Consider the following 16122-nt stretch of genomic DNA (forward strand, 5'->3'; position numbering starts at 1 on the left):
TCACTTACCAATATTGAAGTAAAAATTTTCATTGAACTTTGTTCGATCAACAATGGAAGGTTTGGACATACTATTAGCCTCCATTGAGAGCTAGAAATCTGGGCTTTTGCAGACCTTCTAGCAGCTATTTATTTTTTATTTCCCCGGCATCATGTAAATTTGAGGAAAGGTGGGGAAGAGGAGAGCTGTTGTTGGCTGAAGAACTATGAAGGGAAGTCCTTCTAAAGTTGGAATAAAAGAAGATAGGGTTCTTTATTCTCCTGAAAAGTCTCAGAAGGAAGAAGGCCATTTTGAATTGAGAGAAGTGGATTTAATCAGAGCAAAACATAATGCCAGTTTCCTAATCAGAGCAAAACATAATGCCAGTTTCCTTTTTAAAAAGCAGAGTAATGAACAAGTCACTGTTGAATTAATTTTAAATCTTAAATGAATAAAATAAATGGAGACCCCCCCCCAATTCAGGCAAATCGCAATTTTCCTATTTTGCTGAAACATCTGTTTATTTTATGTCCCTTGTTTGCACAGCAGCTACTAACAACATGGCTGACAGTGAATTCAGTAATTAAGGTCACATGGGCTGTACAAAAGCTACAATAATACACAGCAAATGTATAGCTAATATAGAATATTAGAATGTCTCTTTCTTCCAGTGATTTTGAGTCAGTGTAGCCAATAAGACTGCATGCAGCTCAGAGAATGTTATGGTATCATGTGCCTTGACTATATGCCTCTGAAAAATTGAGTGATCCAAGCAACTGATGATAATAAATATGTCAATAGGAAAACTGATCATAAACTCTGGTGCTGGGATGTTCCAAGCAAAGTTGATGCAAAATCTATTCCAGTTCATCTCCACTGACATATTTGTCACTTGATTACAACATCATGATCACTGAAGCCAGGGGTCATTTCGTAGAAAAAGAGCTAGGGGAACTCATTAGCATAACTCATTAGCATATGCCACACCCCCTGACATCACCAGAAGTGTGTCATAAGGCCACGCCCCCTGACATCACCGGAAGTGTGTCATAAGGCCACACACCCCGCCCCCAACTGTCCCGGCAGCCGCCGCCGGCCTTGCAGCTCCACTGCCAAGCCCCATGAGGGGCCCTGCGGTGGACCTGCAAGGCCGGCGGGAGTGCAAGGAAGCCCCGCGAAGGCCCTCCATGGCCCCGGAGAGGCAGGGAGCAAGCAACTTACCCTCCCTCTTCTCCTGCCTCCTCCTGGCTGAATGAGGGCCGGAAGCGGGTTGGCCGGAAGCGGGGGGCGGGGCTTCGTCATGTTCCCCGCCCCTCGTACCTCACCCCGGGGAACCGCGATCCCCCTGATCCCCCCCGGAATGACCTCTGACTGAAGCTATATGTGGATTAAAGAAGGATACAAAGCAGTCCCAGATGACTGTTAAACGCAAAAACTCTACTGAAAGAAGACTTGAAAATTAATTCAGATTGATTTGTTTGCTGAGCTGAAACTTTCTTGGGTAGTGAAAAATAGTTCAGTAAAGGAGAGTTTCATTAAATGTCTTAAAAAGGTATGTCTTCTGAATGTCACTTTGTAGAACTGGCACGGACATGGGTTCGATCCTGCTATTCTGCTCATCTTCCAGCAGCACTTTCCTTCAGCTCAACAAGCCTTTCTCTGTTGTGAAAGACTCTTCCTGCCAGAGGGACACTGATTGCCGCAGAGGAAAGTGCCATTATTAGCTGAGCAGAGTAGTAGAATGCAGCCTCACTTCTCAGGTATAATACCATATTAACTTGAAAGAAAGATGACACTGAGTATAAGACGACTACCTCTTAAAATGTTATACACAAAAAGCTTTTTAAAAAACTGATTGGACAGAACTGTAAGTTGTATATGAATTTAAGATGACACCCTCTTTGTTGTTGGCACCCGGGGGGGCGGGGGGGCTAGTCTTGCATTTGAGTAAATATCGTATATTATCAGGTTCAAAATTTCTTTTTTCTTGATAAACTACTGATAAGCCTAGAAAAAAGAAAGGTTAAACAACATAATTATCTCCCATGTGATGGCAGTGGGATTCCAACCCCCCAGATTTTTCCCACTACTACTAAAATATTGTCTAACCATAATATTTGCTATCTGGTCTATGAAATGCTTATCTGACATTTAATATTTCTATTTCTAAACTGGTTTGCTCTGGCAGGCATTTGTAGCAGGCATTGTTTTGGATGTGTTTTCCTTTTTAAATGTAAAGAATCATTCAATTTTTGTATGCTTAAGATTCTTACAAGTTGCCATCTGTGTCCACTTCAGCATGTACAGTCTGACAATTGCACATACAAGCAGTCCAGTTCATACTATATTTCATGATCAGAATTCTGTTTTAGCCTATTGTCCTGTATAATGTTTAATATAATAGCTTTATTTTGCTAAATCTTGTGCCATGTTAAGTAGGCACAGATGTCCCAAAATTAATCTGGATATGTTTCCGGCACTTGTTCATTTTTGGAACCATTTTTGAATGTGTATATACAAATACTTAGCTTTTTGAAAGACATACGCTAGAGCTCTTGAATCCAAGAGAAGGGAATGTATATAAGTGGAAATAATCAGAGATGAGTACTTAGAGCAACAGAAATATGAAATGCAGCAATGAGATATGGACATTGCTTTTAAGAGTTATAGTGTCATAGTTCTTCAACTGTTTGAAGTGTTTCAGTATTCCATTTAGGAATCCAATAAAGAAGACAGGACTTACATCCTTCTAAAGTGCTGAGGTGGATACACACTTGACTGAACAGGGCAAAAATATTGTCAGTGCATCTAAAGCTCAGAATCATTGAAAAACTCATACAACCCTACCCCAGCCTTATGAATGATGAGTCACTTCTAATTTTTTGAAGTAAACGGATTACATCTCCGGACTCAATTCTGGTGATAACATCTATCTAACAACCTGTACGGATATAAAACATGGACAATTCATGTTTGCTGTATTTTCAGTTGCATAGCAAGAAGAGATAGGATAGATGTAGGGTGTAGGATTCACTTTGAACTTTTGGGTTCGTTATTTTATTTGCAACCCACACACAGGCCAATACCAACACCCATTCTAGTCATTACTGTTCTTAATACAGTTAATATAATGGAATAGGGTTGCCCAACCATCAGTTTCCATTTCATTTGATTTATTAATAAAGCTGTTTCTATGATTAATCTTCTTTCATGCTGTCAGATTAATATTCAGGTATGTAGCATTCAACTTGGTTTTCACCATCACTGCCTGCAGTTATAGGATATCTTGGTGTTTTGGGTGTGTCTGTTTGTGTGTATGTCTTCTTTGGTTCATTTACAGTACATGTTCACATTCCTTCATTCGTCATTGTCTCACAGTGATATGGTAAAGCTCGTTGAAGTCTCCAATGACGGTGGGCCTTTGGGAATCCATGTAGTGCCTTTCAGTGCCCGAGGCGGAAGGTAATGTATTGTGTAGGTTTTTAATTAAACCATACGTTGCTGGGGTTGCTTTTAAGATTCCATTTTTATCGTAGCTGGGTGGGTGTCCATTTGAAATACAACATGATTTTTTCAGAAGGCAGCCTTGCTTCTTCTAAGTCATGTGAAATTCACTTTCTGAATATTGCACTGGTCAAGGTGAGGATGACAGAATCTAGTTCTTAATTTATAATAGGAATCATATTGTGTTCTAATGTGAAGCTGAATTGCAGGAACATGAATTATTCCTATCAGGGTCTCATAAAAGTTTCTTCTTGCCTTTTACCTTGGTCTAATATTAGAAATGCACTTCATGCAGCATTTATCCCTGGCTGCTTAAACCATAATTTACCAAGCTGGCAGCATTCGAAACCCCACAGATACACGGCTGTGTATATATTCTTTTTTTCTCTCTCTAAAAGTTGGAAGGGAAAAATTTATAGGCACTGTGGTGTTAAATAAAGCCAATGGCATGAAATATACCATACTTTTGTGATGTAAACGATGTGCTGCTGAACACAAATATGTCTTGTATTGCATTTCATGTAAAAAAAATATAAGTTTTTGAATGAGTTAAGTGTGGGGGGGGAGCAAATGCAATGTAGATGATGTCCTTTTCTCCATCTTCATTGGTAAGCAAAGCACTCAGAATCATAATGCTCACTTTATTGAGATGGAATTTTGAGTATTTAGGGACTTTGATTGAATGTACTTTGAAAATTAAATGACCTATGAAGCAATTATGATTCTGTGCCAGGATTTAAGGTTCTTTGTATGTTAAGAAGCCAAACCCTGACTCTTCCTCTAAAATCTAAGTAATACCTAAGGGGTGGGATAAGGAAGGAGATTACCTTTAACTTGGAAGAGTAATTGCATTCATATTTTCTGATCTCCTTGATGAGAGAGGACCAGGTATGCATTTTATAAAAGTAATCTTGCATTATATATAGAAGGGCGTATTTTGTTTTGACAAGTCCACCTATCCATCAGCAATTTCACTCTCAATTGATTAAAAGCAAATGTCACTGTGTATCAAATATATCTTATAAACTGCTTTTCATACTTGATAAATAGTTACTCCCCCACACACACCGTGTACCACAGACCTTTGCAGAATGATAAATGCGGTGTAAAAATCCTTCATTCAGAGTATTATTTTAAGCTTAATGGTTCGGTAGGCATGGTGACATGTGGTGCCACGACAAAACTAATAATTTTCCTACAGCAGCTTCCCCTGAGGACTTTGGGAGGTAAGACTAAATGCCACAATAAGTCTCTCCCTCTGATGAGTGATTTGATACCTGTTTAGCTACGGTCTCCAGGTATAAGTGGTAGCTGCTATAGCCATGTGTCACCCTCCCCTCTGTCTAAAAAAGAATGATGATGTGTTATGGTTTTATGCTGCTTAAAAGACAAAGTGGGGGTTTTCTGTGTGCTCTGATCGAAATTCCCAGAATAAAAGATAGTCTGGAGTTGGGATATCAGTGTTGGTAACTGAGGTTCCCACAGAGGGATGAGTGTTGAAAGCTCCTTGGGACAGGGTCTTGGCTTTTTGTGCTCATTCTATATGAACATCTGCATTGAGAGATGATGATAACAACAACAACAACAACAACAACAACAACAATAATAATAGCACAAATTGAAATAGTGAATGGTAACCTGTGAGAGTTCATGGCAGCCCAGTTTCCTTTCTCCTTGTGATCCGTTCAGTGGCAAAGACCTTTTGCCTCCAGAAAGGATAATTTAGAGGAACACATCTTATCTTGGCTTACCTCCCTTTTATTCTAGACTCTGACAAGAGAGGTAACTGTCAGGTGATGCTTAAGTAGATCCATATGGAATCTACTTAATAGTGGAGATTATCTTTGAGTTCCATGGAACTCTTTTCAGATGTTAAGATGTGGAGAGCAGAAACAAGAATAAACATATGCTACAGGATATTAACTCAAAAACAAGCATGTTCTGCAAAAAAGGAACAAAATAAAGATTTAAGCAGGGACTATGCTAAAACAGACTTGCTGAGGGAATCTGGAGAGAAATGAACTCTAGAGACAAAATAATGAAAAATTTAACATCAACAAAAACCAACACAAAAATGCCCTCCAGTTGTGCTTTAATTCCACTGAAAGACTTGTTCTAGCAATTAACTTTATGAGACCTGGGGTCATAGAACTTAAGTGTCTTGATTCGCCTATTTATGTATATAGGTGTAGGCCTGTTGGGAAAGTATTGACCTGGAGCAAAAACAATCCTCGCTAGTCCTTCTTGCACATACAAACTACTAGTCCATCTTTCTCCTTGATACTCAAAGAACACATTTAGCTTATAGTATTTGAGCTCTAAATTGACAACATTCCTCAAATTCCATTTCCCGTGAAACTGGAAGACATCATTTATCAAAAATTCTGTATCCCTTTCCATCATCGTCAGATAACTTTTTACTGTCTTGTGAGGTATAGTTTGAGTTTGAGCTTTGTTAAACATCTCAGCATCCAACTTTTAGTGAACAGCTTATGTAACCTCTGCCATCTTAACTGTGTTGTCGTTGTCAGTTGAACTTGTGTTATGTGTGTAATGGCACTATAAAGACTACATAAATCAGGTCAGGATGCTGTGATGAGAAAAATTCATCTTCTACTCTGAAGGGTCACTCTAATATCCTCAAAGAACCAATCAGTCAAATCAGCACTTCTCAATGGCATGTTACCATTGAGATCAGAAGTGTCACGTTTTCATACAAGACTCCCTCCCCCTTCCATTTCAGAACTGGCAAAGATGAATTGAGTTACAAAGACGGTGGGAGGGTAGAAACACCATTAATTTTTCACAAACAGGAAATTTTTGCATATTATCATTGCTTCTCTAAGTAAAACAAATTGTTGGTGACAGCCCCTCCTGTCCCCAAACTGTTAAACGTTGCATTCGTCCCTGACAGGATCAAGGCACTCATAGTGAAGGACACTGCAGACCATCTATCATTCACGTCTCTCTGTTAGATACTTAGAAACAATCCATTCTGTTAAGTGAGTGGCTGCCTGTAGTACTCAGGAACCTTAGCAGGGGTCAATTTGAACATTACTGTTCTAGTCCACAAAGTTTTATCATTCTTGGGAAGCAGTTACTAACACCAGTTTTGCTAAGTGTTATTTTCCCCCACACAGACAGTACGTGTGGTAATTGTGGCCATTAAATATATGCAATACTAATGTATGCAGCTTGACCTATTGGACGGTCACATTGGACGGTAATCATAGAATTGTAGAGCTGGAAGGGGCCACACAGGCCATTTAGTCCAACCCCATGCTCGGTATAGGACCAGCCTAAAGTATCCCTGACCAATCTTCACCTTGCCGCTACTTGAAAACTACAAGTGAGGGGGAGCTCACCACCTCCCTAGGCAGCTGATTCCACTGCTGAACAACTCTTACTGTAGAATTTTGCCCCCTAATATCCAGCTGGTACCTTTGCACTTATAATTGGAACCCATTCTGTGGAGTCCTCTGCTGCCAACAGGAACAGCTCCCTTCCCTCCTCTACATGAGAGCCTTTCAAATACTTTTCATGTTTCTCTTTTCATGTTTCTCTCTCAGCCTTCTCTACTCCAGACTGAACATTCCCAAGTCCCTCAGCCTTTCCTTGTAGGGCTTGGTCCCACAGTTTGAATGAAAGGTAGATCAGTTTATGCATCTTCTATAGCTTAGTAGACAGTTCATTCCTGTGGTTCTCTAAACAGGTAGAATTCTTGCTTTCCGCACAGAAGTCACTGTTCAAGCTGTCCTTTGATAGAGTTTGTTTGTTTAGACTTTGTTTTGGAGGGCATAGTTTCTAAATATGTCATGTCTATGGCAAAATGGTCATCCTGACTCATCCATGTGACAATGCAGCTATTTAAAAAAATAATTCTGAAAGTATTTTTTTTCCCTTTTGGAAAAGGTGTGATGTATTAACACTGGGCTGAGCTGATCCTTCATATTGTTAAATTAAGGGCCTGCTCAACAAACCTCAGCACATGCCTTGGAATGCAAATATATCCCGTACCAAAATTACACAGCAAATACTCCAGCATTTGAGAAAATTTGAGGTATTTCGGGGTGCTACCACAGAGGTGGCTCTGCATGGTTTTGATGCTCATCATAATAAACAGAGCATTGAAGAGCAGAACTTCCTCCAAATGACCTGTGTGAACAGTATGATCTCAAAGTCCTGCCATCACCTATATCTTTTTTTTTTCTGAAATGGAAGAACCAACACCTTGAACTGAGCCAAAAGCAAATTAACACAGGAAATTGGTGCAGTCACATGGAGTTCAGTGTGGTATGTTCACTCCCCTATTGTCTTTTTAATAAAGGGTCTGCTAAACTCAGTACTATCTGAAGCTTCTGGACCAATATAAAGGGCAGCCAAGAACCAGCATGATGTACTGGTTAGAGCTGGGGTCTAATCCCCAGTCTGATCTGGAAATGTTCTAGGTACTCTTGGGCCCATTACTCTCAGCCTTAACCAATTAGTTGTTGTGAGGATAAAATGGAGAAGGGGTAACTACCGGTAGTTGTTGTGAAGATAAAATGGAGAAGGGATGGAGAAGGGGAGAACAATGTTGTAAGCTGCTTAGGCTCCCCGTTGTGGAGAAAAAAGTGGGGCACGAATGTCATATAAAAACATAAGAAGACCCCTGCTGGATCAGACCGGTGGTCCATCTAGTCCAGCATCCTGTCTCATACAGTGGCCAACCAGTTACTAGGTGGGAGGGGCAACAACAGGGCATAGAGGCCCTTGATGTTGCCTCCTAGCACTGGTATTCAGAGGTTTACTGCCTCTGAATGTGAAGGTTGCCTTTAGTCACTATGGCTAGTAGCCAGCGATAGTCTTGTCATCCATTAATCTGTCTAACCCTTTTAAACGATAACCCTTTTAAAAGGCGATAGACTTGTCATCCATTAATCTGTCTAACCCTTTTAAACGATAACCCTTTTAAAAGTGTCATTGCTTATATCCATCACTACATTCTCTGGCAGCAAGTTCCACACTTTAATATGAGGTAGTCGAGGCACTAATTGTGCTTGTATCCTGGTGTGCAAAAAGGTAGCTTGAAGGAGGTGAGGAGATAGTAGGAGAAATTATGGGTGTTCCTTGCATATAGACAGTAATATTTTCTTGACACTTCTGCTTCTGCCTCTCGACTTCCGCTTACAGTTTATCCTTTGTGTGCCCAGATATATTTTGTACACTGGGTGGACCAATGATATACTTCTGCACCAGGTACCAGAAGGCATGCACATATTCATCACTTTAGTTGGGTCAGCTGAGCTAATTTCCTAAAGGGTGGAATTTATCTAGATAAAATTTAAATAGCAACCCAACAGCTTGTTGAAATGGTCTAGCTGCCAAGCAGAAATAGGAGAGCAGACAAATGTGGTTGTGAAACTTGAAAGATGCATGAGGGCTGTAAGAGAAATATACAGCCTGTAGAAGATTGATATTGTTTATCTCCAGCTTGTCCTGGGAGGATGATATGGAATTCACAGGTAATCTGACTAGAGCAAAACAGGAACCACCAATGAGAGTCTCTAAGCACAACACCAGCCAACCTTAATGTCCCACCACTGTGGCATTTGTAACCCCAGAAGAACCTGAAATCTACATCCGGTGTCTCTGAGTAAATGCTACATTGTTTTAGAAGCGGTTTGGATGAAGTTGATCCCAGCAGCGTATTGTCTTGATGCCCCATATATACAGTGTGGAATCTGTACTAATAATTGTTTCTGCAGGCCCCTTGGCAAAAAGTTCATTTTCTATAGGTGTTGAATAATGTCCTAAAATGATTACTGTAACCGAAAATTCTTCATTTGGAAGATTTTGGAGCCCATTACACCCTTACTTTAGGTAGACAGCTAGTAGTCTCAGACCACTAGAACTCTACAGGTGAGCTCCGGATTCAGCATACAGTCTACTGCTGTGTCAGAACTGAATTCATGGGATAACACATGCTGTCTTACTCCCACTCCATTTCATAAGAACCTCAGTAGACCACAATGTCCATCTAACAAGGGTGTGTTAAAATCTTCAGGCTGGTGGCCCAATCATACCTTCAAGCTTAGCTGATAGCTGCCTTTTGAGATGGTGAGAGAGAAAAAATCTCTTTACCCCAGTGTTCACAGTTCCTGATGATAAGGTGTGAAGAAGACTTATTTTTTAAGGTTAATATGAATGAAAAATGGGTAGACATGAGCAAGTGTCTAGAACATTTTTTGTGTTTTGCCATAGGGGACAGTTGAGCTTAATGACAGGAATGGAGTCAAATGTTACAACCCCATATGGGAACTTCCAAAATGCTAGTGTTTAGCAATGGCTTTTGCTATGACTTAAAATATTTCTAAGTAACTTACTACATGGATCAGCCCAACAAACATGTGGTTGCTGTGGGGGAAACCACCACAATAAAAAAAAAATCTGTTTCTTAGGGTAGGCAAGAACCTATATTGAGCCATATATTGATGGAAATTTGTTAAAAGAGGGTAGAGATAAGTGAGAATCCATGGGCAACTGTAGTATGTACTAAATATAATGTGGAGGCTGAACTTTACATGGAGAAGAACAGCTAAAAATGAATTCACTCTTAGTCAGTTGGCCACAGAAACATAGTGACCAAGGAATCCCAGCATTGTGACACAGAAGTAGGCAATGGCAAACTGCCTCTGAATGTCTCTTGCTTTGAAAACCCTGCGGGGTTTTCCATAGGTCAGTTGTGACTTGATGACATGTTCCACTACCATGCAAGGGGTTAATGTATGAGTCGTCTAATGTAAACAAAAATGTATTGGAGTGCTTAGTGCTTGAAAAAGACAATATGGGAAAAACTGTGCAGGAAAAACTCATAACATCCAATATACATGTGGCTAACTGAAAATGTGTGTGTGATTAATACTAACTCTAGGTCTTCTGTGATATATGAATGCACAGGTGTGCAGCTTAACCATAGTTGCCCCCCCCCCCAACCTGGGATTCTTAACCAGGATTTATTCTTTGTTTCTGATCCTAGTTAGTGGAAGAAACACTTGCTCCGAGTACGCTGTTTACCTATGCAGCACAGATAATGAGGTTTACTTAAACCACTGGTGGGGTAGGGTAGAACCAGGTGTGCATGTGAACTTGGGCATGAACACCTTTTTAGATAACCATCGGTTAAATCTGATATCTTGATACAGTATTTGAGTAACAGCCGCTGGAAAAAGATCCTGTACTCCAATTCTACGCATATTTAGTTAGATAAAATTCTTAAGCATTATTGGAAATCCAATCTTAGAATCTTACTTTAGCTTTTATGGATGAAAAGGAAAAACATTGTTTATGCATGTTTATAGGAGTGCCATACTGGAATGCATACAGCTGCTTCGTTGGTTTCGTCTGGCAAAGTTTGATGACCAGTCCTACAGCTTTGGCAGCAGTCCAGCCTTCAAGGTTGCTCAGTGTGTCCGGATCAATTTTAGGAAGACCAGGAAATAGAGGTTCCCCCTATGTACAACTAATACAGATGGAGTTGCTGGACAGTATGTGTTGTTGTACTGCAACTGTGTTTCATAAATAGCAAGATTTTGCAATGCTAATAAACTATATTGGTATCAGTGAATATAGAGTGGTACTTCTATGGCAGAATAAATTCTCATAAATTGAGGGGGGAAGGAAATCAGAGGAATGCAGTATTCTTAGGAAAGTTGTCACAAGATCATTAATTATCCTGACATGTTAGGAATTGCATTTTGACAGACTGTCACACCATAGCCTTGCTTATTGCTCGTTAGGGGATTTTGGTTGGAGCGTAATCGAGTGGCTCTTTGAGATTCTGAATGACACGTGGAAAAGATTTAAACCTAAACAAACCGAAAAGGGTCCCCAAATGAAAATTGTGGAGTATCTAGATTCAACTAAGCTTTGAAAGCATAACAGGAATACTTCTCTAAAAGTGAAGTTGCAAACCAGATCAAAGCTTGAAATTCGATTGTATATTTTTTTCAGCAGTACATAGATAATTTTATTCATTTGGGTGAGGACAGGCACCATCCAGCTAACAGTTCCCAGACCAATTTTTTGGTATGGATTTTTCTCTTGGGTCTTGCTTCCATTCCCGTCATCTGTTTTTATATCCAGTGTGTGCAAGCGCAGCTTTCAATATCTTAAGCTCATAAATCTTTTAGAAATTGCTCTTTCATTTTTATCTCAGTGTGGCTTTACCTCCTTTGCTTTGCTGAGCTACTTGTTTTTCTTTTCTTTGCGCTGTATCAACTGTGGAAAAAATGAAGGGGCAGCAGTCTCATAACTATAAATGGCTTAGAGGCTTTCCACTTTTAATGTGACTTAAGCCACTTAGGCCTCCCCGACATTTTATTGAGAGTTAGTGCTCTGCTCTAGTGGGGGTTTGTTTTGGAAGTCTCTTGTTATCTGTTTGGTTATTCAACTGTTTTCTTACTTTTCCACCCCACATTCTAAGGCCATCAGGGAGCATTGCCAGATTGTCTTTATTATTTCTTTCTGTAAAATATTTGCACCTCACCACTACTTTGTCCACTCAAGGCAAATCAGAATTTAAAGTCCTGTAAGTCATTTTTTTGTTTAAAGACCCTATGAAACAGCAGTATATAAAAAAATAACCACATACCCACACACCGGAATTGCCTTTCACCCATTGGATCAGTGCAACTGGGAGTTTTGTAGTTTGACTCACTATCCAGAGACTCTATGAGACATATAATAGTCCAATTGAAAAGCTAGGAGGGATGTCATCAGCTGAACCTCCTCTAGGAACTCACGCCATTGTTTTAAACCTGTCCTTATATTACTGATTAATCACTGATTTACCAAGGCCTGCATCTTGCAGTGGCTCTCCAGGGTCTTTCACACCACCACACGATCCTTTTATCTAGCGATGCTGGGGATTGAACCTAGGACATGCAAAACAGAAGATCTGTCACTAAGCTACATCCTCTTCCCAAAGGAAAAAACAGCCAGGTTCAATCCCTGGCAAAAATCAAGAATAACTCCCCAGAGACAAAAAATACCTGTCATCGATGCATGAAACTACAGTCTAATTGAAATAAAGAATCATAGCAATCACTAGTGAATGCACATGAATATTTTGAATTATTACAAAGATTCCACAAGAAATTACAAGTATATTTAACACAATATGACCTACAAACTCTATAAAGTATAAAGCTGACAAAAACAATGTAGCTGAATCAAATACTATCTAATGAACATGAGTTTTAAAGGAGACATAATGAAGGTGATGATCAAGCCACCTCAGTCTATTATTCCCTTCTCTAGATCTTAAGAAGGCACAATGAAGGCATCAGAAATGCTGCAGCTTGTTTATCTCTTCTCTCAATGGCGGTGCAGCCAATGGTATGAGCTGTTTTGGAACAAAACCTAGATACCTTCTTCCAAAAACAGTAAAATTCAAAGGTACAATGACCAGGGTGCCTGAGAATTAAACCCACACAAGCAGGACACACACTAGAGTTAAACATCTTAACCAATTTATATATACAAGGAGAAGGGGAGAAAAAACAAACAAAAAAGAACTTACAATGACCATAACAGGAATAGAGACAGAGCCTGAAGAAGTCTGAATCACAATGGAACACAATGTAAATGGCTTGATCCTCCTGCCAAGTTCTAAAGAATGCTCAATTGATATATGCTTTGTGTGCACAGGTGTTTTCTCGTATGTAAAGGAGCGTATGCACTTAAAGGAAAAGATACATAGCTTCTATACAACTAAATGTATAAACCAAACTTGCTGCTGATGAAGAACTCTCTTAATATCCATATGATCAATACCCAGCATCTCCAGTTAGAAGGATGGCATAGTAAGCTGCTGCCCATCAGAGTAAACAAAATGCAGGTCTTGATAAATCAGTGGTGTGACCCAGCCGAGTGCAGCTTCATGTGTTCATGTAAATAAAGTGTCTCCCCCGTTACATATAAGGCTGTCACTTCAGACCACCAAAAATAAGCAAAGCTGTGCACAATATAAGACACTGAGAGTAGCAGAAGCTAATAAATACAATATTATAATATATATAAGGACATGAATGAAAATATTAAATCAAGAATAGCAAAGCCATCAAATATAACAAGCACAAGAATGATACATAGATGCCATAAAGCATAAGTAGGTCAAGCAGGTAAGTAGTCCGATGAGTTGATACGAAGGTTCCGGATATTAATAACTTTGTTTCAAAATTCTTCTTCAGTTAAGACTAAATACAAGCAAAAAGAAACTAAAGCTGAGTACAAGCAAAAAGGACTGAGACATCTGTCCTTTTTGCTTGTAAGCTTTTTAAAGCTACAGCGCTGCATTATATGACTTTGGCAGCTGGCCATCTTTCCCAGCACCATGTGGTCAAATTTGCAGTCGTCTTGCAAAGTTTCAAACCAAGGTGTTTCCCAGATTTGCTACATAACTGGAGATGCTAGAGATTTAGCCTAGGCTCTTCTGAATGTTAAGAATTGAATGTGTTTCAGTGGTAAATGGCGTTCTCATGTTTCCCACCTCTCGATTCCCCTCATTGTCGTTATAACTGGCATGGATTTGGGGACGTTGACATTGGTAATTTCCTCCCCCCACCGTGACTATACACATGGGTACATGACACATGAGTGTATGAAGTTAATGTGAACAGTATATATTATAAACTGTCTGCTGTTCTAGTGATCATGGTTGCATTATTTTTATGAGAAGCTGTGATCTTGGGAGATGCTAGAGATATATCTATGTTGAGAAATTCAGCAGTGCTAACAGTTCAGAGTGTTCATAGACATTCCAACCAGAAGCCATAGCACAGCTGTCTTATAATAAGAACATTTCATTTGTTTAACCTCCTGTGGTAGCTGCAGTTTGAATAACGGTGTGAAACGCCAAGTGTCTTTTAAAGTGGAAACCTCCTAAATCAGATCTCCTACTGATTGTGACAGACTTTCTTTGTTTTTACTTAATTCACCCCATGGGGATCTTAATAGTTCATCATTAAAAATAAAAACATGCTTTGCACTTGTGAAAGAAATAAATAGCATCAATAGTTAGAAAGTAGGTTTATTTCTCTGTGTATTAGTAATTAAAGTAGGTGTGACCCTCAGACTCTGGTTTGACTCTTTTAAAATTTTATGATTTTTTAAAATCTTATGGGAAATATATTGACATATTTCTTAGTTTGAAGAACCTTTAATGATTTTTTGAGAAATGGATGTGTGTGGTATTCTCTAGTATATAATTCAGAGTTTGAGAAAAACCAGGACAGTTTATGGTTGAGCTGTTCAAAATGGCAGTCTGTATATCTCCTGTGAGCTTGAAACAAATGTTATTAACTTACTGAATCTTAGTAAGTTGGGGCTTAAGTGTCAGTCAGTCAGTTTATTATTACAGTCATCGACCAGTACATATCAATTTGAAAGACAAATAGAAAAATTCCCGATAAGGGGCTTAAGGGGTATTACAAGTTGTTAGGTTTCTGGAATACATTTATGGATGTTTGATGCACATTCATATATTTGATATTTAAAACTTTATTATTGAAGATGGCACAATTTAATTGGAAAAGAATACATTACAATTGTGCATTTTTAAAATGTCCCCAATCTCTCAGGCACATGTTGCAAAACAGTTAAATTCGGTTCTGGAGAAATTGCCTTGCCAAAGGACCACATCCAGTGGTGGTCCCAAATAGTTCCACCGTGGTTTCCTGTAATGAAAACAAACTGTGGGGAAAATGGTCATTAACATTCTATAATGGAGTTTCTTCTTGTTATTGTTGAAAACAGAAACTGTCTTTATACACATTTCTTTTTTACTATTTCATCTGGATCTAATCAGTATTTTAACACAGGCACTGGACAAGTACTTTGAAACATCTGCATGAATGTTGTAGTTCTGACAGTGAAGTTCTGTGCTGAATGTCTCCAGTCTAATTCCACTGAAAATCAGTGTATAGGACTGCATTGTATATGATAGGTTATTAAGGCTTTTATTTAACAAGTCCATGGGGTCGTGAAGAGTCGGACTCGACTGTGTGACTGAACAACAGCAACTAATTGGTGAAATCAACCATGTCACTTTAAACACACACACACACACAGACACACACACACACACACACACACAATTTGCCTTCTAGCATAGCTGACTTATGGCAACCCCACAGAGTTTTCAAGGCAGGAGATTTGACATTGCCTGCCTCTGAATATCAACCCTGGACTTACTTGGTGGTCTCATATCCATGTATACTAATCAGAGGCAACCTTGCTTAGTTTCTAATGAGATCCAGCTAGCCTGGGCTATCCAGGTCAGGGCTAAACATAATTAGTAAATCTCATCTAATTAATAAAATGAATATTTCATCATCATATATTTAATAAAACTGAGCACGAGTCAAACAGAGCATAGTAAACGACATGAATGAACATGACCTTTACCTAAATCAGGGATTTTTAAAAAAATTATCCCAGGAGGCTGTCTCTGCATTCATCTGCCAAAAAGCCTCTTCAAATTTCCCACTGAATCCTTTATGTTGCAGACAGTTTTTGGAGATACACTCAGATCTTAGCATTCTCCACGTGAATGGAAAAGTATACCTTAAAATATTCTAATGTTTCTCTGTGGCTTTG

The 16122-nt window shown here is 39.2% G+C and overlaps 1 protein-coding gene across 1 annotated transcript in view; it reads left to right on the plus strand.

Annotated features, from left to right (window-relative positions):
- Positions 1-16122, plus strand: part of LOC107123499 (partitioning defective 3 homolog) — a gene marked incomplete at its 3' end in the record, with an annotated part of 471021 nt that overhangs the window by 409578 nt on the left and 45321 nt on the right. The window contains exon 7 of the mRNA XM_015426751.1: positions 3358-3441. Within this exon, the coding sequence (XP_015282237.1) occupies positions 3358-3441 (84 nt within the window). The remainder of the gene's footprint in view (positions 1-3357; positions 3442-16122) is intronic.

Source organism: Gekko japonicus, unplaced genomic scaffold (genome assembly GCF_001447785.1).
Source record: "Gekko japonicus isolate JY-2015 unplaced genomic scaffold, Gekko_japonicus_V1.1 scaffold230, whole genome shotgun sequence".
Lineage (NCBI taxonomy): Eukaryota > Metazoa > Chordata > Lepidosauria > Squamata > Gekkonidae > Gekko > Gekko japonicus.